The sequence below is a fragment of the Anopheles funestus genome, chromosome 3RL, assembly GCF_943734845.2.
Source record: "Anopheles funestus chromosome 3RL, idAnoFuneDA-416_04, whole genome shotgun sequence".
In the NCBI taxonomy this organism is placed as follows: Eukaryota; Metazoa; Arthropoda; class Insecta; order Diptera; family Culicidae; genus Anopheles; species Anopheles funestus.
Window position 1 is genome coordinate 45,785,521 of NC_064599.1, and position 26,484 is coordinate 45,812,004.

The window sequence follows — 26,484 nt, forward strand, 5'->3', positions numbered from 1 at the left end:
ATATGTTTGGTGAAGTCTAAATATACATCTTCTCTGGTACGTGAAATTACGAGTTGTCTATACAACCAACACCAGAACTTCAAAATTAACACCTTGTTTCGTAAATACAAACAAACTTTATTTCTAACAAAATGATAAACTTTCAATGGAATTATCTTTTCTAGAGTTAATTCGTTTATTAGTAACATAAAATTGACATATTTATTTGCAGTGGGAATGAAACGTAAAATCGTTTCAGAGGAACATAACAAGGATAAACGAATGTTAATATTGTTCTTTCCTAACATCAACAAAGGAATGTGCATTCATTATCTTTTCGTTCGCTTGTTCATGTTGCTCATGTTGTAAGCAGCTGAATCGAGGCATGTGAGTTTAATATCTCGAAACTGTTGGTGTTAGCATGATCATCGCTTTACCTTTAAGATTCCTTCTGTCTGATACTGTGCCTGTTCAGGTTGGAATTTGAAAAGCGTAAATGGGAGAAACATTTAATTGAACACAACTTACCAATGCTACCGAAACTCAACTTCCATTTTCCATTCTATTTTCAAATTTCCTTTCCAATCAGCAGATTCGGCCAATCAATGATTGGCAGCCATTACGATGATAGATTTGATGATAAAGAAGAAAAAAAAGCTCAGGTAAGTAGAAAAAGAAACACCACTCAAATCAGGCAGAACAGTAGCCGTGGGACGATAGGTGTATCTGCGTCAGGGTAGCTTTTGTGGTGTTGCCTTTTGTACTCTGAAAGCGGCAAGAGCGATGGAATAAAATGTATATAAAATTGAACTGTTTTTCTTCCTTCATTTGGCAGGCTATTGGATGGGAATAAAAGAAAAGTACAATACGGGTGGCAAAACGTTCGATGAACAGAAATCAGCTACCAAGTTACCCTTAGCCAACGTTGCTGTATCATTCATAAAATGGTGTGAAAATGAGACCGCGTATATTGTTTATGCTAAAAACGAAAAATCAATGAATCAAACCAGTAGTCATGAAATACAGTGAATAAATACATTCTGCTGTTGCCGTAGTAAAGTTAAATTACTTTTTATAACACTGGAGCAACGTATATACTAGAATAGTTGAAAAGGAAAACACATGCAAATTTATATGTTAACGATTAAAAACTTTTATGTCTAGTGAGGATCATTTTATGTAACACAATTTATTGGATTCAACTATTGTAATTAATTATTTAATTATTATATTTTTCAATGGACACCAAACATAATATAATCCTAGTCTTTCATATTCTCTCTCTCCCAGTCCATGCTACGGGAGGATGGTCTGGATTTGATAGCCGGTCCTGTCGTGTAGCACCGGCGCCGTTTATCACATACAACGCAGTATGTCCTTTTCCCCTAAGTAATTAGTACATTATTTATGAACATAGATGTGCTTACATGAATATTGTATTGGTTGTTGAAATCTTTAAATTTTTTGCACCTTACGGTTAATGATGCATTACTCGAAAAATCTCTTTTCGTTACTCGAGTTCTTAGGCTTTCTCTACATAATTCTAAACGTTCGTTGAGGAGCATTTATATTATGTCTCTCAAGTAAATAAAGAACTTCAATGCCACTGTCAAAGAGCTTTGCTTGAGTATTTACGAAACATATGGAAAAAAATTATACAAATCATTAAAATACTTTCGATATTACTAACATTGATAAAATTGTTTGTTTGGAAATTTTTTTATTATGTGTCAACTGTGCCATTATTTTAATTAAGTTTAATTCAGTTCTAATGACTTATACGTTGACGTTATTGTCGACGTTATCTGAAAAATATTATTTCACTGTAGTTAGTTTTGGATTACTCACAATTATTTAAATTTAAAAAAAATCGATTTCAGAATGACAGCATTTGGGCAAAGATTTATTTTTAAAACTTTTATGGTAATCTCCTTCGAGCAATACGGCCAGGCCGTTCTTTATGAATAAAAAAAAATAATCTCCTTCGTAAAATACAGGGCAAAAATTTATACATTTTTTCTGTCCACAAGGATCACCGTTGCAGAAGTTTTTTGATTTACAGCTCTCTGCATAAACCCTTTGGCTTTTCCAGGACAGAGCCCTTGGGACGGTGCAACTTTTGTACTAACAGCTTTTCCTACATGAGAATTGCAAGGCTATTCTGTCCAACATCGGAAACAAATCGATCATTTCGCTTTCTATCAATTGATCTAGTGGCGATGAAGATGAATCACATATCGTGGGAGGTTTGACTCTTCTCTGAACGCTTCAATCATCACAAGATTCGATTGCATTCAAAAGAAAACCCGAAAGTAAAAAAATGCATGACCGCCTCACTGGTTTGCACTTGGTTTGTAGTCTTTTCAATTGCCTAGATCCCATGTTTGCTAGCAACCTTTTACAACCGCTAGGAATATCAGAATCAGTAGCAAGAACTCGGTTGTCTAGCATTCCCCTGATATTTTTGTCTTACACTCTTCTACCTTTACGCTACTGTTGTGTATCCTTAAAAAATGACTGGTAAGCTAGTTTGAGTGATTGCTTCCCTTGGGAAAATGTTATAACAGCTTCTGTAATACTTTTCCGGAGGTCAAGTTGTGTCCTTGGCGTTTGTTCGACTCCTAGCATTTGTTAGCTAGCACCATGGTATAGTATTAAAAAAGTACAAAAATTGTCAACGTATGAGCAACTTCTGATGAGTTTTATAAAGACATCACGCCATATGAGAATTCAATTATGGTGAATGATCGATGTTTTCAGTATTAACTGAACGTGTAAAAATTTGCTAAGAACTGCATCTCAAAGCTTATTTTTAATTTTAATCGAATTTCAATCAAATGAATGAATGATCTTGTGCCTTTGGGGGGTTGCCGAAATGTACATAAATTACATGTTATCAAAGAGAAATTAAAAATGAATAGCAAAATATCAGACGATTTTCTTTCAGGCTGCTCTCTCAAATTAATTGCTCCTGTAAAACGGAAGACCCGAATACTGTGATATATTTTATGATGGAAATGATAAGTACAACATGTATAATAAAATATTTGCTACCCAAGAAATATTATCAGGCCGCGTCACGCTGCTCTTACACAATCACGTGTTGGTACGTGTATACGGAATAAGTATGATCGTGCTCAACGAACTGCAAGTACCCCACAATGAAGCAGCTCGTAAATCTCTTGATTATTTCGGAACTATATCGCTGTCGCATTGTGTGCCAGAAAAGAGTAATGAAAATGAATGTGGAAGCAATATCACACTCCTGCTGAAGTGTTACACTTATTCCACGGAGCAGCAGAGTTATGGGGAATTTAATTCTGCTGTTTGGGAGATTTTATGTTGTTGGTCATCCGGTTTCCATTTATTTTTCTTTTCACTTTAGACGCGAGCATCTTGATCGAATGTTTGTTGAATGCATCTTTTATGTCATCCGTCTAACCATGTTCGTAATCGTGAAATTTTGGAAACAAGTTCTTAATTTTTTTTTTTGTGCACAATTTATTATTCCATCACAAATAATAAGGAATAATCATCATCCGAACAATTTGAACATGCAATGCAAGTTCATTTAATATATAAACTGACATAATGGTTCGAGAAGACGAAATTCGGGACAGAATATAACAACATTTATGATTTAATTACTAAAAACTTATGCATCAGCTGTTTTAAAGAAGCTGATCGTATAGATTGTTCATTTCAAACAATTATAACCCATTTTTTATACAGATTTTTATAGATTTTCATAAGGTAATTCCATAGATTTTCATAAGGTAATTGCATCTAGTTCCATCTTATCGTTAACATTAACAAAGCCATAAAACTAAACAAAAAGCTGATTTAGTCGGCCTTGATAAGCTGTACAACCCGTCGTTAGTCGATTTGTTGGTCAAGGATTGTGTGACGATCGCTTTGTGTTGCTACTTTTTTATATGCTATACTACCTTTGCCTGGATCATTGATGGTCCTGCAGCAAAAAATAACCCCTTCGAGTACCCTTGGCATGAATTTACGATATTTCTACAAATATCGACAGAGGTGACTACTGCGTCCGTTGCCAGTTCGCCTTAGTAAGGTCCCCGAGCACCATACAGCCAGCACTGGGGGTCTTTCGAAGGAAATGCCTAATTATCTCGTGGCTAATTGTCTTCCTTCATGTTACGAAGACCATTTTTCACTGTTTCCCATTGTCTGCTTGAGGGAATGCAAGGAATGGCATATGAATCCATTGGTGCAGGGACGGAAATGAAGCGGGGTCTCCCGCCATCGCTGTCGATCGATCATTCGATCGATCGATCCATTCATTTCGAGACCCAATCTTTACGCCATTCGTTGTAGTAACACGGTAGCGCTCTAGCAAGAAGAAGTGGAACGGCTGTGCCCAAATGAGTCAAGAAACTTTATCAATAGACAACGCGATTGCGCCGTAGATCGTGGAGCACCGCCACCGCCAATTGCCGAGCTTCTCACGCGCGCCTCGTACGGCAGTTAATGCCTGGTAGCGTCATGATTGCACCGTAGCCAAACCCGAGAACGAAGGAGCAAAAGTATCGCTTAATGATTTTAAAATAACTCTCACACCCATTTAGGCACCCTCGTGTTTACGGTCCGTAAACAGAGCCTGACGGCGGCACACCGGCAAAGGTACACCTTCTTCGACGTGTTGCGCAGGTTTTGTGAAGTGAGTAATGATAAAATGATGATCGCGGTTCAATCAAACAATAAACAACAAACATCCTGCCGCGCTGGCTACGACGTGCCGTGCCGAAACTTACCCGCGCTCGATTGGTCGATATCCGAAAACATAATCGAAGAAGCCTAAATTGCAAGATCATCGCGCTAGTATGGCGAACGTTTCTAAGCTTCCATCCAACCGTTCAACGGGGTACTGATATGCGTTACGTGTTTGTGCAATATTCCAATTTTCTTATCCTTGCTGTTGAGCCATATCACTGCTCAAGTCATCGGTCAGGCTACAGTCGGTAATAAGGTGGAGAAAAAATACTTGTTGAGACCATCCACTGCGACAAGTGTTGTAGTATATTATTTCTGATGTTATCAATAATCAATATGCCTCAAAGTAGAGAAAATTGCCCCCCCCCCCACAACCATATTAAAAGAGAGCTAAAGCCGTGAAGTCTTGAAGACTGTGAAGCAACATTTAATGTTTCACGATAGTTGTAGCGTCTTCCTTTCCCATTCATTCTTCAATCATTCCTTCACCATGACAAGGCTGAATGCTAAGATTCTGTTTCTTTTTTTTCCTGGTGGGGCATTTTTTGTTGTCTTCTCTAACTACACTTGTGATACACTGAAAAAAGTGAACCAAAGGAGCGAATCAACCTGCAAAACAACACACAAATCGACTGAGAAGGGTGATACCAAGGGTAAAGAAGAATGAAATCAACAAAACCATAAATCGGTAGTGGAAAAAATCTTTAATTAACTATTATCTTGCTACCGTTTTGTGAAGGACGGTCGTGAAGGAGCGTCTGGATGCTTTCCTGTTCGTTCTGACGTTCCGCCGAACAGAGGTTTTCGAAGCGTTTCGAAGTGTGGAAAGTCTAGTGGCTATCGGCGTGAAGCTCCTGAAAGCAAATGAACAGCATTGATTACGACATGTTGCCACACCCAATTTCATTCACACCATTTGGCATATCCAATCGACACTATAAAATGACTCGACAGCCTAAGCGGTTGGTGCTGTATTGTGCATACCCGAGTTCGAATCTTGCATGATACGCAGTAGCTGAAGTCTCTCTATTTTTATTTCTATTCTGTACCTGTAGATTGCTGTATTCTGTAGTTTGTTTTAGTTTGTATAATCTTTGTAAAATGGAACGGGATTCAAAGAATTCACCTAGCAAGTAATTGACGGATATCGAAAATCCTTGGTGCCTGAGATATGTCCATTTTACACCTGCTTCCAAAGTAGCAAACCAAGTTTTCAAACACTGTCACAGTGAATCATGTGCAACATAGTATCGCCCGTAGAGTGACACTGGCGATTTCAGCATAACATTTGAATAATTGAGCTGTTTTTCACAGCTTTTTCACATACAAGAGAAACCCCCCTAGGCCTGCTGCGCGTACCAAAAAGACACAATAGGTATGCGAAGCTACGGAAGCAACTGAAAGGTGCTCCTAGTAGCTTGTAGCAGGTTTTCGTGTCCTTCAGAAAATGATCAACCGCTACGCTGGAATGCATTTTTGTAAACTAAGCGTTAAAGATACGAATTTGACCTCGTCCCAGTCACCGAATCGTTGCAGTACATTAAGAATTTCATGGCTCACTGTGGTCGGCGTAGCCAATATAAGCGTTTTTTTTCTCTACGCATTCTCTCTCTGTCACACATACACATAAACGTCCCACTGTGTCACGGGAAATGTTCTGGAGGAAAATGTCCGGGGGCGAATTTTATACTTGGTGCGACCTTCACGATTGACCATCGGAAAAGCACAGCCTAATGTCACAGTCCCCTTAGTATCGGGACCAAATCAGTAGACATCGGAGCATCGATGGTTAGCAAGGCCACAAAACAGCCCAAGGGATCTTTGAAGATCGGATGCATACTGTTTTGACGCCTTTACCGAGACGAACTGGAAGAGAGAATGAGAAGAAAAGTGTCATAAAACAGTAAGGTTGATAACCATTGCTTGGGAGTATCAAACCCAATGTGCAATTCAACCACGCCTGCTAATAAATACTATTGCCGCTATGTTCTGGCCTACAGGCGAAGTGAGATAAAAAACGTGCACACACGCATATACACGGTACGCTGTCGATCCCAATTAGTCCTTTCTCGCTCTGCCTAACTAACGATCATCCTGCTAAAGCGAGAATGCGTGTTGGGATCGCGCGTCGATACACACTAACACATTCAAAGACACCATGTGTGTACACAGCGTACGAGCGCCTGCACGATCCTAGGGGCGTGACCCGGGTCGATGTGTACGGGCGCATGCACGATCCAGTCGGCTATCGAGTCCATGTGGAATCCTTACGTGGAATCCTCACGGCGTCCATGTGGAAAGCAACGCGTCTGCAGTGTACGGGCGCTTGCTCGATCCTTACGGGTGAATGTTTAAGGTCGGTGAATGAGTCCATGTGGAAAGCAACGCGTCCGCAGCGTACGGGTGAATGATGAATCCAGCGGACGGTGTTTTGGTCGCGATGGTCGTAGCGTAGCGTGCAAAAGCGCGTTCAGTTTTCTTCATTTATTTGTATCAAAATTACTATTTATTTACAAACGACCGATTACAATATGTTGGCCACACTTTGGGCTATTAGTTGCAAGATTTTCCCGTGAGATATTTAAATAAAATAGTATTAAAATTCAATTACAAAAACGAGGTATTTTTCGCTACAATTCTATGCCTTGCTTTAGCTATTTCCTCGCGGCCGCCCGTAACGTACTGGCTTTGGTTTTTAGCGAATAACTAAAAAAGTTGAAGAGCTAGACGAAAATGATGTTCTACAAAGTTGTAAAGAATAACATTTCGTATCTTTTAAATATTTTTGCCGATTTTTGAACAGTTAATTAACCATGTTATTTTGATTTAATATGTCGGAGATTGCTTCAGCGTCACAAATTTAATTTTAAAATTCTTTCAAACATACGATTTGGAAAAAGATGTAAAGGACAGTGTTAAAACTACTTATGAACAATTGTTTTGAAAAATTTAGGGCTTTTGAACAGCTTTTAAATTGATCGTTCACTGCATCTAGTCCCATCGTGCGACACCTAATCGACGCATCCTTTTACATTCATATTCTTTACCTATGTACCCGAACGCATCACTGGTACGCGAGTCGGTGTTTAGCCGGTAAGCATTTCTTGGCCAAGCAATGGTTTGTGGTATGACTCAATTCTCATCAGAGGTATTCGGTTTCCCCTAGTCGCACCTACATAGCATCCTGTGTGCATTACCTGCCTACAAGAACCAGTAACACCTTCCGCATGCATAGGCGCGTAGCGACCACGAACAGTGCTAGTTACCTGTCGTCTGTCTGAACGCTCATGGGAAAAAATTAGCACGTGTAGCAGCTACCTCGTATTTCTGTGTGTTTAAAGAAATTTTCCATAAAACCACACCTTGAGGGTAGTTAAAAAGGTCCAAACAGCGTCTAATATTTTTTATCGGAACGGCCGTATGGTAGGAAACAAACCTGTCATGCAATATTTTTCCCCAAAAATATCAAAAAGCACGAAGGAATTATTTTTTGCATCATACGTGCAGTGAAATCCATTCCCATTCAGCTTCATTTATATACGGTACACAACGTACCCCCTCAACGACTGGTCGGATAGCGCAAATGTAAGCATGACTTTCTTCTACACCAATTTCTAATCCAATGTTCTCTATCATTTCAGCAAAAGCTCCAAGGAAGTTGTATGGGGAAAAAAGATTCTCTCACGCTCTCACGAGAGAGTGAATATGAGGAACCCCCCAGGCGTTTTTATTTTCTGGAATTCATTAATTTTTTTGCTAAAATCCGGCGTAGGTCCACACGCTACGAACGCTCGCGGGCGACTGAAGCGGGCGTGGCTACGCGGGGCTTTATATACCAACCCGGTTTGAGTGTGTGCGTGAGGTCGGTAAATGTCTTCCTGCGGGACTCCGCGGTGGATTCCAAACGGGCTCGTTACCGACCATGAGAACAAAAGAATACCGACCGCATGAACTCGCTTTTGCATGACTGGGAAGTGTACAAAAATTATGTAAACAACAGAAGCATGTTTATACACAAGTAAAAGGAAACAGGCATATGTAGAACAACCAAAAAATAAAATATTGAACTTTATGAAAAGCGGGAATTAATCAGCACCATCATCATAATGGATGAACGAAGGTGGCAAGAATTGGTTTCCTTGTTCGTTAAATATTTTTATATTATTTGCTAATATATTATTTGAATGCTCTTCATACATTGACACAGAATATAGTAAGTCAACGTGTAAGAAACATATATAAAAAATAAAAACATATACAAGCTGGATAAACCTTTGTAAGCGTATAAATATTTGGAACTCCGGCACAAATACGATCTACGCACATTTCGAACATTCTAATTGAATCCTAACGAAAAGGGTTAATCGGATTAAAAGTGTTAAAGCTTCATAGTTTGCATACGGGTAAAACAGGCATTACAGAAAAGGTCGGAATCAACAGGTACCGTCGATAAGGTACATTCTCGCATGGAAAGCTTCCTGACCCGACAAGAGTAGTGCGGGCTTCAGAATGCTTACTAGATCGTGCAACTGTGAGTGATCGTAACGGCATATATCACAACTTTGTAAACTTTGTTAAAGGACAATTTTTGTTGACTGACGCTTCGTTTAGAACATATACAAACATGACTCGTCTAGAAAAACTGTTACAAACAACAAACAATACAAATTGGATTAGAAGGTAGAGAAAAGTATACGATACCTGCGCCTGTCCTTCGATCTTCCCTATCTTGTCTCCTGCTCAAGCTAATCCTTTGATACCAAAGCTGCTTTCACTCGGGCTGATGGTTTAAAACCTTTGGATTTTTGGAGTGAGAAGTGTTGTTAAGCCAGAGGACTTTGGCGAATGACCGACAAAAGAAATGGTGCAAAATGCCGCACGCCGTGAGCAGTATTGAAGTTTTATTTGTTTATTAACTTGTCGCAGCATGGGTGCTGGAGGCAAACAGGGATGTACCTTCAAACATTTTTGCTACAATAAACACATTATCCTCTGTTAATTTCCCGCTCTAAGCGTTTCTCCGACCCACAGAAAAATGTCTTTCGAAATGTTCGGTAACGAACATGGTGCGATGTTCCCACTTGTGAGACTGCTTTTGCGAATCGTTGCTTGCCTAAAATGCCTGGATGCCTGATGATGGTCGGATCAGGAAAAGAAGAACGCACATATTTTGCCTAACTATCCGAAACCTTCAACAATTATCAGTACATGGCATCATAAATGGTTGTAGGAAGCGGACAAAAGCGACGATATGTTCCCGATCCTCATACGGGAATAAATCGTGGAGATCGTTTGACTTTTGCTGAAGAGGATCAACAAGATGGATATGAACAGGATATTCGGGAGGTACCTAGGAATACTGTGACCGCCACAGTAGGACGAAAGGTCCCTCGCATATTTTCCCTCGTGGGAGTTTTATACTCCGTCACTTAGTTTGCGCCCGAACGGACAAAACCGGCATTTATGATACCGCTGTAAAGCGATCACCAAGATGGCGAGATTAGGATATCTTGTGTATAATAAACGAATAAACAATTTCATATAAAATGTGGTTACATGTCACTTTTCGTTGCCTGGTATTTGGTATGCAGCTAAACGGCACTGCCGTTTGGGGTTTCGCTTGCCGTTGGAAGGGTGATCGGTTTACTGAACGTTACTTATTATTTTATTTGTACCGCTTTGTAAAATGCGTTGGCACGAACGAACCGGCTAGTGTGAGCAATAAAGCATTGAGCAGTCGTTTTGTACTTCAACGAGGTACTCCGACAGCCGTAATGAAACGCCAACGCGCGTCAGTTTAATTGTAGAATAATTATGAAATTATTACGGTTATATTGCGAGGCGATATGGTTTGCTTAGCACCGCATTATTGTTACGCATGAGCTACGGAGAGTGGTTGACATCCAATCGGGCAAGCGCAATGACACGACGGAAGAAATTGGCCGTAGATTTATGAACAATTTACGACGGATGTTACGAGCATTGTACCGACAGCAGCGTTGCTGCTGACAACGGGTGCGAGAACAAGCCAATGAAGATGCTGAACAAATTAATTAGAGCCATTCCTTTTTCCGTCGCTGGGTTTCCACTGGAACGAAGCGATAAATGGTTATTTTTTATGTGGATTGTGCATGGAGGGCTCTGTAAATAAAACTGAATCCAAGACATTGAATGTTATTTTTGCTTTATGACTTTTTCCTAACATTCGTACACGTGTCGTAACAATATGATCGAAAAATGACATTTATGATGTTCTAATACCAACTAATTTGTTTCACAGATTGGGCTCACTATAGATCATAACAAGATCGAGACATGTGCAATAGAACATTTAATATTTTTCTTTGATTGACCATAACTATTTATTATTACAGCCGCAATATACTATGTTATTATCGAAGATCGAGTGAAAGAAAAACACACGTTACAGCTATAAGCATCCATCTCTTATCGATATTCGCTATCGAAACCTTACAGCGGAAAGCGCAAACACCAAAAATTCCAAGCGAAACATTTCCAATATAATGCCTTAATTCATAGACTATAGTAGACGATTTGACTCCTCTCGCTTCTGGGTGGCCGGCAAAAATCAAAGAGACGTCCGATCTTTTCACCTTTATTGAAGTCACTTTGCCACAAACGATCCGATCCCAGTTCCCACACAAAAAAGGGAACCTGCACACTCAAAACACCTTACCAGTCAAGTTTTTCATTCCTATTCAACGTGCCGAGGGAACAACCAGGCTCTTTTCCAATTGTTGTCTTCTTCTGCTTCAAGTATGTGAGGTGTGCTATTGTATCTGTCTGTCTGAACCGATCCGATCGGTAATGATGTGACGATCCGTGGTTAGATATCATCCCAGCACAATGCTCTAGCGTCCGTTGGTTCAGGAAAGGTTACGGTGGATGCGATGGGAAGGGATGGAAATGGGCATTCTCAATTTCTGAACGAATATCAGATGATCTATTTGTAGGCAAATTTACCAATGGAACGTACTGGAAGACCCTATGCGAACCGACAGAAGCTCGTCAAAATGGGAAGCAGAAGAATGTGGATAACCAAGTATGAGAGTTGCTCGAGGCATTCTTTGTGCATCAGCTACATTTTTACATCCCTTCTAGTTTCGATTCCTGCGGGAGAACGGTAGGCGGGATGTTTTGTAGCTGGCATTTGAAGGTGTGATACAGCAATAAAGACGATTAGTTTCGATTTTAAGATCATGTAACTGTTCCAGCAGGTGCTACGATTACTTACATTTCACATCTGACCTGTAGCTGATGTGTAGCTATACTATTTTTTTCATTTGTGTCTTTGAAGTTGAAGAAAGCATTATACATCAGCCAGATTTTAGATAAAGAATATTTATTGTAAACAATTTACTTCTTGAAAGAATACAAATAATATACAGCAAATACATTATATGCTTCAATTCACACATAACTAATTTGTATCGAATTTTCTATAAACTGATGTACTATGTACTATGTACTATGATGTAGATGTCTTTTTCCACGTAAAATGGTCAGGCTCATCCGAAGATCTTTATTGAATAAAAATATAAACAATGAAGTGTACATGTAATTTAAACCTCTTGTCTTCACATACGTCACATATGCCTCGAATCCCCCCCCCCCCCCACCCACACTACCTGTACAAAAATTCCGACTGGTTAGAAAATAATTATTCCACATTATGTTCGTTGAAAAGAATATTGCCTATCGATTGGGCGATTTCACTGACAACATCGGATGAGCACCGAGCGAATCCTTTTATGCACAGCGAACCGCGGAATCGCCTTAGGTCATATGTCACAAAGGCTTTGTAGAGCCGCAACAGGTTGCGTTGAAAGCGCGGAGAGTTCAAAGCGAATTGAAGCCGGCTGCTCATGAACAAGTTTTATGATCCAGAAATGCAGAGTGCTTGTACGTTTTGAACTTTCATCGCGTTTCAACTATTACCTTCCTTCTCAATACGCAAGCACATATCAAACGCATTGCTGGTGTTAGGCGCGAAACCACCCAATCTTTGTATGTAAAGTATCTTACCTATTATGGGTAACAGTTGCAAAGAGGGTTAATGTGATTGTTTTTTTCGTTTGAAGCGAAAAACGAAAACAATTAAACGAAATCGATATAATATAATGGAACTGAGTGCTAAAGGGTTTACAACATAATCTCAGGAATGGTTCCATTTTTTCACTTAGTGTTATTTATCGACTCTCGATCGATTTATGTTATCGACGAACTTATCCGTTGGTAGGTTATTCACCAGAAGAAATTGTACAAGATATCTACTGATCACCATATAAACTGGTCGAAGAAGAAAACCTGGTATCGCAAGAAAAATATCATTGCACTAGTTTACAACCTCATCTCATGCCATTTGCACCGATGCACTCCGGTGGTCTTCACGAATAGCAGGTGTGAGGTAGAACATAATTAGGAATGCTACTAGTTCGGTTGCTCCCTGGGGTAACATGGGCAACTTGTTAGAACACCTTTGTGCCGAAACCTTCAGCGTAGGTGAGATCCACTTTGCCCTGGTTTTATGCATAAACGTAGCAGAACATCTGTGGTGCAATTTTATTGATTTTGACCGATGCATCTGCTTAGCTGTGGCATTACGTTGGGCTTTGCAAATTTCTTCCATGCACTGGTCGAACGGTTCAATTACACAGCTATTACTGCCCACCTTGTCGGTATCGTGTTACGATGTGTAGCAAATAGGGAAGCATGCATACTAATAAAAAAATCGGAGCTCCTTTAGCCGACATGGTCTTATGGTCCGAGTCTGCACCGTACAGAAGACCGTATCAATGGTATCGCCACACCGACAAAGGGTTTTGCAATAGCGCAAGGGTTTGCACCGCTGGAGGTGCTGATCTTATTGTTGAATAGACCCAACACGGTAGGAACGTTCAAGCGCGTCGATATACTGAGCACTTCACGATGCCCATAAACTGGAGTGATGCTACTCTTCGTTGTGGTGAACGCGATCGTAAAAATGTGCTACTGCATCTATGACATGGTTGACCTCGCGTTTTACAGGTTGCATATCCGTAAAGTTCGATTTTACCGATGCTGAACGTATTCGGTTAGGTGGTTAATTGAAGCGGCACTTTTCAAGAAAGCAGAACGGTATGTTGATCGGGTGCATGAAGAATTGGATGCTCATTTCGGTTCATGTGATGTAGTTTATATGCTCATTTGAGCAGTATATTCATGGTGCTATCAAGGTAGGTGGGCGAATTAAACTAAAAGACTCTCAGATTTGATCATCCCGTTATGGATCGTAAGACACCGTTCATCAGAAAAGGGTTTCAATTTTTCTCAATGGAAAGAAAAAAATAGATGTTCTTATTTTTGCTGACATTACCAATATTCCCGAATGCTAGATCACTTCTAGTACCTAATTATAAATACACATTTGTTTTTACCTAACAAGCATGATATCGCTAGGTCAATGTGATTCTTACCATGGTAAAAAAATGTTCGTCGAAAATGAATGAATGAACGACCACATCATTCAATACGAGTGCGATCCAGTGCCACTACGCTTGGTCGCATCAACGACTAAAAACCTAATCCAATGATTGGAAGCATAATAAATGACCGAAGCAAACGTGATTTCCTTCAACGGGGAACGTTGGCGGGAACGTCCTGGCTGTAGATGAACCACAGCCCAATTCTTTCATCCAATGCGGCGATCTTCGTTCGTTATCGAAGCAATCATTCAGCATCTACCGGAACCATATCTCTGGGTCTCTAAAACTAAGCGATTGAATTTCATGGGGTGTATCCAAAACGAATCCGAGTCCGCACAGACCTCGTTGAAGCAGTGAATAGAGGCGTTGTAGGCGCCACAACATAGCCAACACAAACCATTTCTGATGAAGTAGGTGTTCTACATAACAAAACCAACACAAACTGAACCCTTTACAATGAGTTCGATCGTAATGCGAGGATGCAGGTAGATTGATTTTGTTCATATTTCATCATCCTTTAGCGACGCATAATTCCCTTAACAAACCAACAAGCTTGCTAAACCTCCGGCTAAAATTGATTTTCACGTGACTCGGTAGTTACGGGTAATGTATGATATGGGTTACTACCGTCGAATGGTGCACACCCTTTATGTTTGTTTTAGAAATGAAAATAATTTTACTTAAATATGAGCATAACCAAGGTTGCTTGAGGTTTTCTTTTTAGCAATTTTTTGAATGATGGCATGACAACTTAGGGGCAGATATGAAGTACAATATATACACTTAGTTTTCTTTTAAATTACCATAAATGAAAAATGGTAAGAAGATAGCTCGATTTTTATGCGACGTTCAGCTGCTTTATTGTTTAAACTCGCTCCATTGTTTAAACTACAATATTTTATTATTCAAATAGTTTGCATAAAATAATACGATGATAATAAATATTATTTACATTTCAATTGAAAACTAAATATAAAATGCAGTCGTCTAAATTATTAATAAAAAGTAAGAGATTTTGTATGTTAATCTTAACCTGATTTGATTTGAACCTAACTAATCTGTTCACAATTGAGTTTGCCCTAGTTCAAATTGCAATCGTAATGTTTGATTGAAAGATTGAAAATAAAATGCAAATGTGTTGTGTTTCATGTTGTATTTAGACGAACCATTCAATTAAAGTAAAAAACAGAATACGTGATTTTAATTTACTTTATTCTTGTTTTTTACGAGTTGATGAGTATATTGGAAAGTATATAATTTTAGGTATTTTTGTTTTTTAGCATTGTGTAAAATGTAAATGATATCATTATTCATGCAATATTTCATTTTATGAAAAACAACTTGAAAAATGGATTTTTGCTGTTGTCAAAATTATGTCTAGTTGGCGCCAGCTTGGACTCTGTTCTCAGGCTTTACTTCTCAAAATAAATGACCATAATCAATAAATCGTTACACTCGCAAGATGAGTCTGGAATACAAATTTCAGGGAGGAAGAAAACTAAAGCTTCTGCTCTGATTGAGCTGATTGATCACTTTTGTCGGAAACACATAGAAGCTCCGGCACCCAATTATGCATCTGCGGACGTCTAAGCATCAAGCCGTCTCGGACGTTCGGATCAACATTTAGAAAAACTCCTTCATCCAATCAAACGCACATATTTCTTCCTTCAGCGGCATAAAAACGTCTTACAGCTAGCTTGTAAAATGCTTATCTCTTAATGAAAATTACAGCGCATCTAAAATGGAACCAAAATGTGGTACGATTTTTTTGGAAGACGCACGGAAGATTAAGGTATGTGAGGAAAATAATTGAATTGCGGTCAAATAAAACAACTAACCGCAAGGAAGATGGTAACCACCGGCAGCAGTAGTGACGACCGGCTGGATCCGGTATTAAAATGCGATCGGTTCCAGCAATTTCCCAGTTGCTGTTTTTCCTTCTATCTTTGAAACGCGTGTGTATAAGTGTATGCTGGGTACAATCGCCATTGAGACGGATTAGACAAAAAGTTGAATCATGTTTTAAAGGCTTAATGAATCTCTATCTTTCCGCCAACATAGAGCCGTGTTGTGAATGAAAGACGCTTCGGTTCGCTCAATTATCCTGATACTTCCTGTTAGTAATACCGATACGAAGAAATTCGTGGGAAGACTCAAATTTATAGACCTACTCAGGACTTCTTGTAAGGGCGGCAGATACTTGTGCAATTCTTTGGGGTGGTCCCATGGTGCTTTAATTCAATGTTTGATAAAAAAAATGTTGCAGCCTAATATCATCAGACTATCTACATGACTGAGCATAAAGCTACAAATAGTACGTACTTAATCAAAATGCTGCATGAACAAGAGAGAATAAGAATATTTAAAATCCAAATATATCTTAAAAATGCGCAAATACTGCATATTGAAAGTAACTCACTAATGCTACAATGTATCGTTTTCCTATTAAAAACAAAATAAAAATATGTAATAATCAATTGATCTTAATACGTCACACAGCCACTAATTCATTGCTCACGTTAACACCGACATGCCATACCGGAACTTCAAACGGCTTTTCGAACGAAGCGGTTCGTTTGACTTCATTGTTCATCACCGCTTGTTTCATTCTAACTGTCTCATAATCTTCTGGCGCTGATAATAGCCGACCAACAGAACAAATGGTTGGCACATTTGTCATTACATTCAGCCGCTAAAGAAAAGTTAAGTTGACATTTATTTCCTTCGGGTGTGCGATCTTGGTGGGATCGACTGTGTTGGTGGGCAAACCCGCAATATCGCATATGCGCTGCCGAGCTGCTGATGTTGCACCGTATAAAGTCGAATCAGCATGCGTAGAATGGTTCGAAAAAAAGTGGGCGCGGCATCGACGTTACATTCGGTGCGTGTGGAAGTGAGATGCAAAAAGGGCAAGGGATGGCAAACAGTGTCCGATCGAAGCGAAACAGATAGAAGAAGGATGATGTACAGCAGAAGCAGAAAACTTAGAGCTCGACGAACGCGCAGTCAAACCTGTTCATCGAACCGGCTTTCAAGTTATTAGAGTGCCAACATCCTTGCGAGCAGCATCTTGGGAGAGATCTTCCTAACATCGAAGTTTGCTTCCGAACCGTAGGTGATCGTGCAAAGTGTTATCACCAAACGAAACGTGACACCGCAGGAGTTAGTGTGGCAAGTTGTGAGTTTGTGTCTACTTACAATAGTGACGATAAAGAATCATAGTGCACGTATGTTTGATCGTATTCAAACATTGTCTATCAGAGCTGTTTTCTGTCGATACACATTAGTTCAAGAACGAAAGTGTTGGACGATTGCAAAGGAAGCGTGAAGGCTTCGACTGTGTAAACATTAAGACGTGATTTGGCGTTGTTCGCAAGAGGATAATATACGATGGCTGTTGCTAGTTTAAATATGTCTCCCATCTTCAGCGGATACCCTTTCCAAGGTAAGTTCTGTGTTTCGATTAGCCGTCGGCATGGGAGTGAAAATAGTTATGAGAATGTGGAACATTTCTTTCAATTTACGATGAATAGGATTATAGCATATGCTTCGATCGATTTCCATTCTACGATGGGGTGTGAGCATGATCATAAATCATTCAAAACACCTTCGGATAACGGTGTGAAACTGAAATCGATAGCTAAACATAATTACGATCACACACACAACAGCTGTGTAGCACATGTATCGATCTAGGGAGGCGGAACTGATGTTGTTCGGCAACATCAAGAATTTGGACACTTTTACCCAGATCCAATGGTTCGGTACATATCAAATGAATCGGTAGCAATAGAGGGTTCAAACGAACGAATATCAAATCGTTGCGTCACGGGAGCATGGCACTTTCGTTTCGAGAACTGAAGTGTAGAGTAATGTTGCCTTTGCTCTTTGTTTCGTGAGGTAAAACTAGATCAAACGTACATTCGGTCCCATTCTCAACGATCTACCTGTATCATCCTTGGTAGAACATTTCTCCCACATGGTGCTCCTGACGTTTACAAGATTAATGGTTGTAAATATTTTATTGTTGGTTATTGTGCGCTTCTCATGCTACGTAATAAACCCGGACGAACGAGCCCACACGCTCCATTCAATTAGCTTTGAAAAGGGATTTTCTTTTTAAAACGATCGGCGAGTAGAATGAAGGTTATGAGGGATTTTAAAGAAATTCAAATTAAGATCGGAACTTGCATAAACAAAACGAACTTTCCATCTTCTCCGACCGTCCGCTGTCTACGGACGGTTACTTAGAGATCAAGTTATGCTGAATGGAATGACCAAGATCAGTTCGCCGTCGGGAAAATTGGCTGGAAAGCATCGCCGAGAATGGGATCCCCACTGACCACACTTAAAGTTCAAGCTTCAAGCTTCAGGCTGTCATTGTTGTTTCCAACGCGGACTTGCGGAGGAGCACATCGATCGTAAAATTCGACAGACAGTATGGCGCGTCGTAACGCGAGAACGCAAGTCTTGGTACGGTTCATGCAAAAGTACTTTCCGCCTGTGTTTGGTGCCTTCGCGAAGAACAGGCCCAAAACGAAGGGGCTGCCGCTGACGACAGCATTGATGACGCTGCTGCTGCTGATGATGATGATGATCTTCGGTGTTCGTTTTGGCGTTGCTTTTCAAGCTCCCAAACGCCTTCCGAACCCGCCGCAAGACTCGAGCGGCATGCTGGCTTTGATGTTATTTTTGTAATTCCTGTTCCTCAACAACACACAACAACAGCTTAAGAAGCTCGCGCGTCACATTCCACACGGCGATGGCCATACGGTTCACGGGCAGTGGTCTTCCCGACGCCCAGACGGTGTTGTTCATCGGCAATCGTACAGTCGGCTTCGAGCGACCTTAAAGGTGAGCTGGGTGTTCGGTTGAAGCTGCAGCGACTTTCGAAGGGAACTCTCGGTCCTTCATAATGATAATGTAATGGGTGCCCCGGAATATTTTATTACTTTCTTCCTTGCAAGAAAAGGGGATGGTGGAGGATGGAAGTAACCACATGCCTCACGGTTCCTTGGGAGAGCAAAACAACAACAGCAACAACGAAAAAGCTCGAGATCGGCCAAAAGCAGATCGTTGATCGCAAGAACACGAATAGCACCGCGCACCGTTGTTATTTCGGTCGTGATCAAACCCTCTCGGCTTCAAAAGCCTAACCCACGATACGCACCCAGTATCTTACCAGTGTATCAGCCCCAATTGGCGAAGCCTGCTTTCAACACGTTTTTCCTTTTTGCCCGCAATGCGTCATCTCTCCATATGCCACACGTACGCGTGAAATAAATCGTCAGGAATTTATTGACGTTCGCATCGGTCCTCTCGCCGGTGAAATTCCTTCGTGAAGCTTCACACTGACGGCAACGGGCGATAGCGATAGGCAGTGCAGTGGAAAGAACACGGCAGAGCAAGAGGAACGGATTGCTTACACTAATGCAATAATTTATATGGATGTTTAATATATTTATAAACTAAATGATCAATTTATATGATAAAGCACTGTAGGCGATGGGACGATAGATGATAAAGGAGGGCAAAAAGCGAAAGCTTTACCGTCGCATCCACTTTTTTTTGCAACGGCATAAGATCCCGTGTCGGTGCTTTCAGATCAGCAGAGAAGGCGTTTTCGGGTTGTGCAACATATCCCCTATGGGGTCGACCGATACATTTTAATCAATTGATCAAATTTGGATACCGCTTCTTCGCTTGCCGATGGTTTGGTACCTATTTTTCATTGCATCCATCCATTGCACTCGGTGAGGTGTTTAATGAGAACTACACCACCTAAATATTTGGCTGTCTGGCTCACGGTGTGCAAGCAAAAAATCGAAACCTGTATGCGCCAACGTGCAAAAAAGGATGATCATTCAACAAATTTATCTTTTCAACGCCGGCTCCTTGCGGAACGTTTGAAAGCCGACCGTGAGAAATGGCAATGGAACGGTGGTAGTGTCTCGCTCTGGTTTACAACAATGACGGAAATTTATGAAACAATCATTGGAACAATATAAGCCAACAGAACGGATGACATAATTCGGTCTTTAGATAGCTTCCGTTAAGTTGAACTTTAAATGATTAAGAAATTGTATGCCGTCATCGATGTACAGCGATGACGTTGAGTATGTAATGTTAGAGCAAGCCATAAACTATGTGACTGAAACGTAACACTTCGGTGCATTCAGGTATCAACAAAATGACTTATCTTATTCACCTCTTTTGAGCGTCCTCAACGAATTGGAAATCAAACAACGCGATCGCAACTGCCGGGGTGTGTAATTACGTTATATCACGAAACCTGTAATTGAGTTACTGATTGATCGCTGCATGATGGGTGCCGATCGATAGCTGTTTCCTTTCACTCAATCCTATGTTTACGAGCATGTGTTGTATCTATAATTTGGAGGAACGCGTTCAGAAGCATCGATACAAACATCATTAGCTTCATGATTCTTCTTAACGCACCCAATATGTATAGCTCGCGTCGCCCAAAGGTGTGTACGGTGCGCGGGAAAGTGCATTTATGATATGCACCGAGCTAGACAGTAGGGTTAATTCACTATGAAACTTGAAATGGCTTCTGTTTGCATTGTTTCAACGCTTGCCAGCACAATTAATTTTATCAACTACCGTAGCAAACGTGCTTATCAGTTAAATCTTTCCACAAAATTAGGAACAACATTTGCGATGATACCGAAAAGACCATTAAATTCAAATTAGGCTGGTACCGATTTGCTTCTGTTTCACGTTCGCGCTTAGATGGGGCTGCAGACAGGGAAGCGGACGTTTAGATTTTATGAATACGTTGATCGCGCACAGGAATGGGGGAAAGAATTGGTGTTAACAAATGGTAACAGCAGAATGTTCAACCTTTTCCGCTGCTGCGCTTTGCAGTAGGAATGATAAATTGACTGTCCCCCACTCTCCCTCCACCCAAAGCTGGAGCTTTAATAAGCGTAACCCATGAAAAGGTGTCCAAGTATGGAGAGCCTTGGGGATTTGTTTCAACCCAAAACATTTTTGTTGTTTCCTTTTTTGACCTTCAGGAACTGATTCTCCAAATGGGGGAAATCCAAAAGAAACAGTAGTCTAATGATCCTGCTGGTGTGGGTTTTTTTTTCGACTGCTGTTTAGTTGCGTGTGTATATTAATTTATTGCAATTTACGCCTAATTGAAGCCACTATTAAACATGTGTACGCATTCCGCGCAGTGCGACCCCATCATACTCCAGATTTTATTCCAACCGATGCGATGCAAACCGGTTACAGAACGGAAGAAAACAAAACACGAAGACGAAAGCATATCATTTAACATTTCATCGACATGATTGACTTGATTAACGTCAAACACGTGAAGAGGAACGGAGCGAGAGAGGGAGAGAGAGATCGCAGAAAAAGTAATTTGTTTTTGAATTCCCAACGAACCATTCATTCTTCTGCTTTGGTTGCACAAGCGATGGTTTCAACGGGTGTATGATGAAATTGTTTACAACCCTCACACCGGAAGCATTCCTGTCGAACGTGTCAGAATGGTTCGCACCCCGAAGGCAACGGAAGTTGTTTTAATTGATTTAAAGTTCTCACCCAATCACCGTCCACGATACACCTGAAATGCTTGTAATCCGGCAACCGGGCTGGGAACTTCTCAATCAAACGCATAAGGAAGTCATTAGAGACGACGAAGGCGGTAGACGATCTAAGAAGAAAAGACCCACTAATGCGACCGAACAATGTGACACCATGCTAGCGCCTTGTAGCACCCGAAACACGAGCCGTCCTTGTTCCGTACCATTTCACTGCGGCGGTTCTTCCCATACGATCGCTTTGATCTCGATCGGAGGGTTATTCCATAGGTCTTAGCACAGAACGATCAGCTCGCTGAGTGTGGTCCTGGGTGTGCTGTGTGACAATGTGTCGACGAACATGACACGACCCATTTGTATTGTACGCTTTGTGGCAGACATTCTAGACTACCTTCTTTTTTTTTTGTAAACTTATTCCAGTTTTTCGTTTCCATTGGCTGCATCGAAAATAGCGCTAACGATCCGTTTTCTTTTGTCGTTTCTTCTCACTTTTCACTTGCCACAGGTCAGGGACGTGTGAACCAGCTAGGTGGAGTGTTTATCAACGGACGACCTTTGCCGAATCACATAAGACTTCGCATTGTGGAGATGGCGGCGTCTGGTGTGCGGCCCTGTGTCATATCGCGTCAGCTACGAGTATCGCACGGTTGCGTGTCGAAAATTCTGAACCGATACCAAGAAACGGGCTCCATCCGCCCGGGTGTAATCGGCGGTTCTAAACCACGCGTGTCAACGCCGGAAATTGAAGCTCGCATCGAGGAGCTGCGCAAGGCGAATCCCGGCATATTCAGCTGGGAAATCCGTGACAAATTGATTAAGGATGGACTGTGCGACAAAACTTCCGCACCGTCCGTCAGTTCCATCAGCCGTTTGCTGCGCGGTGGTCGCCGCGATGATGGGGACATGCATGGGAATCATTCGATCAACGGCATCCTGGGTGGTTCGTCGTGTGATGAGGACAGTGACACCGAATCGGAACCGGGAATTACACTTAAGCGCAAGCAACGCCGATCCAGGACAACCTTCAACGGTGAACAGTTGGAGGCATTGGAAATTGCCTTCAGCCGTACTCAGTACCCGGACGTGTACACCCGTGAGGAGCTTGCCCAGAAGACGAAACTTACCGAGGCACGGGTACAGGTGTGGTTCTCAAATCGACGTGCGCGTCTTCGCAAGCACATGAGCTCCCAGCAGATGGTGGCTTTCGGCGCCTCGCAGTATCCTTCGCAGTTCGAGCAACAGGCCGCTGCTGTGGCTGCAGTTACGGCATCGTCCGGTTCCGGGTCGGGTTCACCGATGGGAGCTGGTGCCTGGTCACAATGCTACTCATCGTCACCGAACCAAACTGCTTCAATCCACGCAGCGTCACAATCGTCCTACAACCCGCTGGCCCAAACTATGATCCATCCCACTTCAGCCACCATGAGCCCGCCGGCTTCGATGAGCCCGCCTAGTTCAATCAGCCCACCGGTGTCGCATGCCGGAGCTCACTCCACCTCCGCTTCCCCCATTCCGCAGAACTCCACCACCGGTGGCATGACCGTAACCAGCAGTGGCACACAGTCGACCGGATACAACTACTTCTCCATGTTGGACAGCAACCCGCAACATGTCCAGCTGCATCCACATCACGCCCACGCCACCCATCACCATGCCGGTCAAATTAGTGCCGCTCAATCGTACGCAACAGTCTACCCATCCGCCACGACCACTGCCAACATTGACACCAACACGCAGTGGCAGCGTTCCGGCAGCGTTTCGCACAAATCGTCCACCAGCGAGTGGGACGCTTATAGGTAGGTTGACTTTATGGCCTTTTTGTGGGATGGCATTTGCCTTCCGGTGGCTTTTCTAAGCCCCACATCCTTCACCGTGCAAATGTACAGCAATTAATAAGCTTTTATCTCTTTTCCTGTTTCTGCTTCACGTTTAGCTCATTTTTCTCCAACAATATGGGCCACCACCATCATGCACACGGTCACCCACACTACTCGTCGGCGGCAGCAGCTGCAGCGGTAGCGGCCGAAGCTAAATCTGGCTATCCCTACTTCGGACAACTGGGGGGACTGGAAATGAGTCGACTGCACTGCTAGGATATTGCTGGGTAAAACGGATGATAGTGTTCGGTTTTAACAAAGAAATTCATAGCTAAGCTGTATAATATCAACAGGATTGATAGTTGGTTTTACGTAAAAATTTGAAAATGAAAATTTTATCAACTCCACGCGTAAAAAAACTGTATGTACAATGTTACCTCAATGATGATGTTTAAATAGGTTAAGGTTAGAATTAATTCGTAAAACCTACACCAAGGCTTTCATTGTTTGCGAAATTCACTCTTACATAAATGTTCATCTTAGCGATTGAAAACTATTATTTGTATAAAATAAATCAGAACAGAAGTATTAGATAAATCACAGATAGCTTGTAAGCATTGAACACGCAATGCTTTTTTTCTTGTATATTAAGTTAGCAGATAGGAGCATAATTTATAATAAAATTAATACCCGATGATTGTACTGAATACATTTAAGAAGTTGACTTGAAAAACAATAAATACAGACGAATTTATGTTAAAAAAAATAACAACACATTTGTTCATTATTTCTTACATTCTCTCAAACAATGTTCTTCTTTTGTGGCACTAAAACCTCAAAATCCTGGTGGGGCCCGGTGGTGTATGTGATAAACGACGCCGACCTACGCGGCAGGACTGGGCCAAAAAATCCCAATCGCACCGTCAGGCCGTTCTAATCAAGCAAAAAAAAAACAAAAGCTTATCATTTCTGGCTTGATCTTTAAATTACCCATAGCGAGAGAGTCAGTCCTGCGTACGGAACCTGCCTAACCTTCCCAGGATGGGATTTGATACCCGGCCCTTTCGTGAAGAGTCCGGCGTCGCTACCACATATCCACCGAGGTTCTCAACAATTAATTTATCCAATTCTGCTGTAACTTCATTTTGTCAGGATTTTCTCTAAACTAGTTTGCCTAACTATATCGCTTTTTTAAATTTAATCTTCAACTGTTAGTGATTGTCGGTCATGTATCATATTTGCTCTTTGCTTTAAAACTATGTAAACCTTCCATGGGTAGCAAACGAGCATAAAATACGTGGTGTTATGCAGATCCCACATGTATGTACAACCACAAATGTGATTTACCTCAAAAATGTTCTCCATCTGCTGCCATCGAACCATCCATCAATGCGGACACAATAAATCGGGTTTGATAACTCTCGGCCACGAATGCATTCAACAGCATCACGTACACATCCCAACACCGAGAAAGAGGGAAAGATGTCCAAGAATGTGCTTACATGGGAGCTGGAGTTTTGTTACCGTACCGATCATGGTACGCTGTAAACTACCCATAATGTACCGTCCCACCAATTGACGTCCTGATGAACTGCTGCCGTGCTGCGTGTCGGGACGGTTCGGCGTGAAGAAAAAAAAGTTACAAAAATGCTAAATATTTATTACCAATCATCCTGGAACGGTGTTTGACGCACGAAGGCTACTCGAGCATCGGCCAGACATGTTTATGGTGGACCATGGATGGGTCGGTTGTAAACTGTTTATTCAACCTTGTTATCGCCGCTTGACGCCTTACCCGTCCTGTGTGGTAGGAGGGAACGGGGGAGGAAGAAATTAGGAGTCAAATGAGATTTTTTTTATGCCCAGTTTGCGTTTCCAATGGATACCTTCAAGAAAGCAAGGAGGAAATAAAGTTCAATGAATGCACGGAGCACCATTCCGGGGGAAGAAGCCAATAAAACAACTTAAGCAGTATGGAGTCCTTATCCTGTGTTGGTCGATTTTGCTTCAAACAACTTCGGAGCATCCTCACGATTGCTCGAACAGTTCCATACGATTCCAAGTGGCTTGCAGCGAAAGAACAGAAAAAAGGACATCTCGGGACAAATTCCAAGCAATGACCCTTCTGTCCCAAGCATGTTGGTACAGCTTAAGGCTCATTACCATTCTTTGACCAGACTTGTGCGAGTGTGAGTGTGGGTGTGTGTGGGTCACGATACCAACAACCTCTGCACAAATTCGTAAGCCTTGAACCATCACTAAAGCCTTAATTATTTGCCATCGCCTCGGGCGGCAATTTAGAACTAGCAGGACGCACGTTATGAGATCCGATGATGACAGAACGCACACTGTGCGGATGGATTGTTCACATTTCAACACTCACTCGGAGGGCCCAAAGCTTACAGCTTCTAACTTCGTACTCATTGACATCATGAGGGAAACGCAGCGGGGATGGAAGGCCAAAAATGCTAGGACCTTGGACTACGAATCCCTGCAATAATATGCTAGCACAGCCAACACATCGTCGCTCCGTGAGTGGCAAAGATAACGTGCCTGCAATGATAATGTGATGCGAGCACTGGAAGCAGAAGCGAGAGAGAGATAAGCTTTTCGAGCGCTTTTGTCGTACTCTTTGCGATGATGCTTTCGCAGCGAGAGGAACAGACATTGTGGAAATTAATGAATTTTCTGGTTTCATGGATATAATTTTGCGTTGCTGCATTCCACGCCGGAAGCAGTTTCGTTTGCTTTTCATTCCAGCGTTTGTTTTCCCCGACTCCTTCAGTGATGACCCCCTATTGGTACAGGGACATTTTGTTGGTTTGGTGGTGCTGGTGGTGCGAAGAGCTAACTGCACTGCAGTAGGTGGGGTGGCTGCTAGAATAGTAG

The 26,484-nt window shown here is 41.6% G+C and overlaps 1 protein-coding gene across 1 annotated transcript; it reads left to right on the forward strand.

Annotated features, from left to right (window-relative positions):
* Nucleotides 1-15,267: 15,267 nt before the first annotated feature.
* Nucleotides 15,268-24,336, forward strand: LOC125767126 (protein gooseberry-like). The gene is made up of 3 exons (XM_049433387.1): nucleotides 15,268-17,646; nucleotides 22,284-23,574; nucleotides 23,712-24,336. Exons 1-3 carry the CDS (start codon nucleotides 17,592-17,594, stop codon nucleotides 23,869-23,871), a joined length of 1,506 nt encoding a protein of 501 aa, XP_049289344.1. The 5' UTR covers nucleotides 15,268-17,591; the 3' UTR covers nucleotides 23,872-24,336.
* The last annotated feature ends 2,148 nt before the right edge of the window (nucleotides 24,337-26,484 follow it).

Bases quoted from the DNA above. Each gene is read 5' to 3' on its own strand.
- LOC125767126 (XM_049433387.1), top strand. From the start codon at position 17,592: ATGGCTGTTGCTAGTTTAAATATGTCTCCCATCTTCAGCGGATACCCT. The intron at 17,647-22,283 runs GTAAGTTCTGTG...CACTTGCCACAG, and splicing joins CAGCGGATACCCTTTCCAAG to GTCAGGGACGTGTGAACCAG. The intron at 23,575-23,711 runs GTAGGTTGACTT...CTTCACGTTTAG, and splicing joins AGCGAGTGGGACGCTTATAG to CTCATTTTTCTCCAACAATA.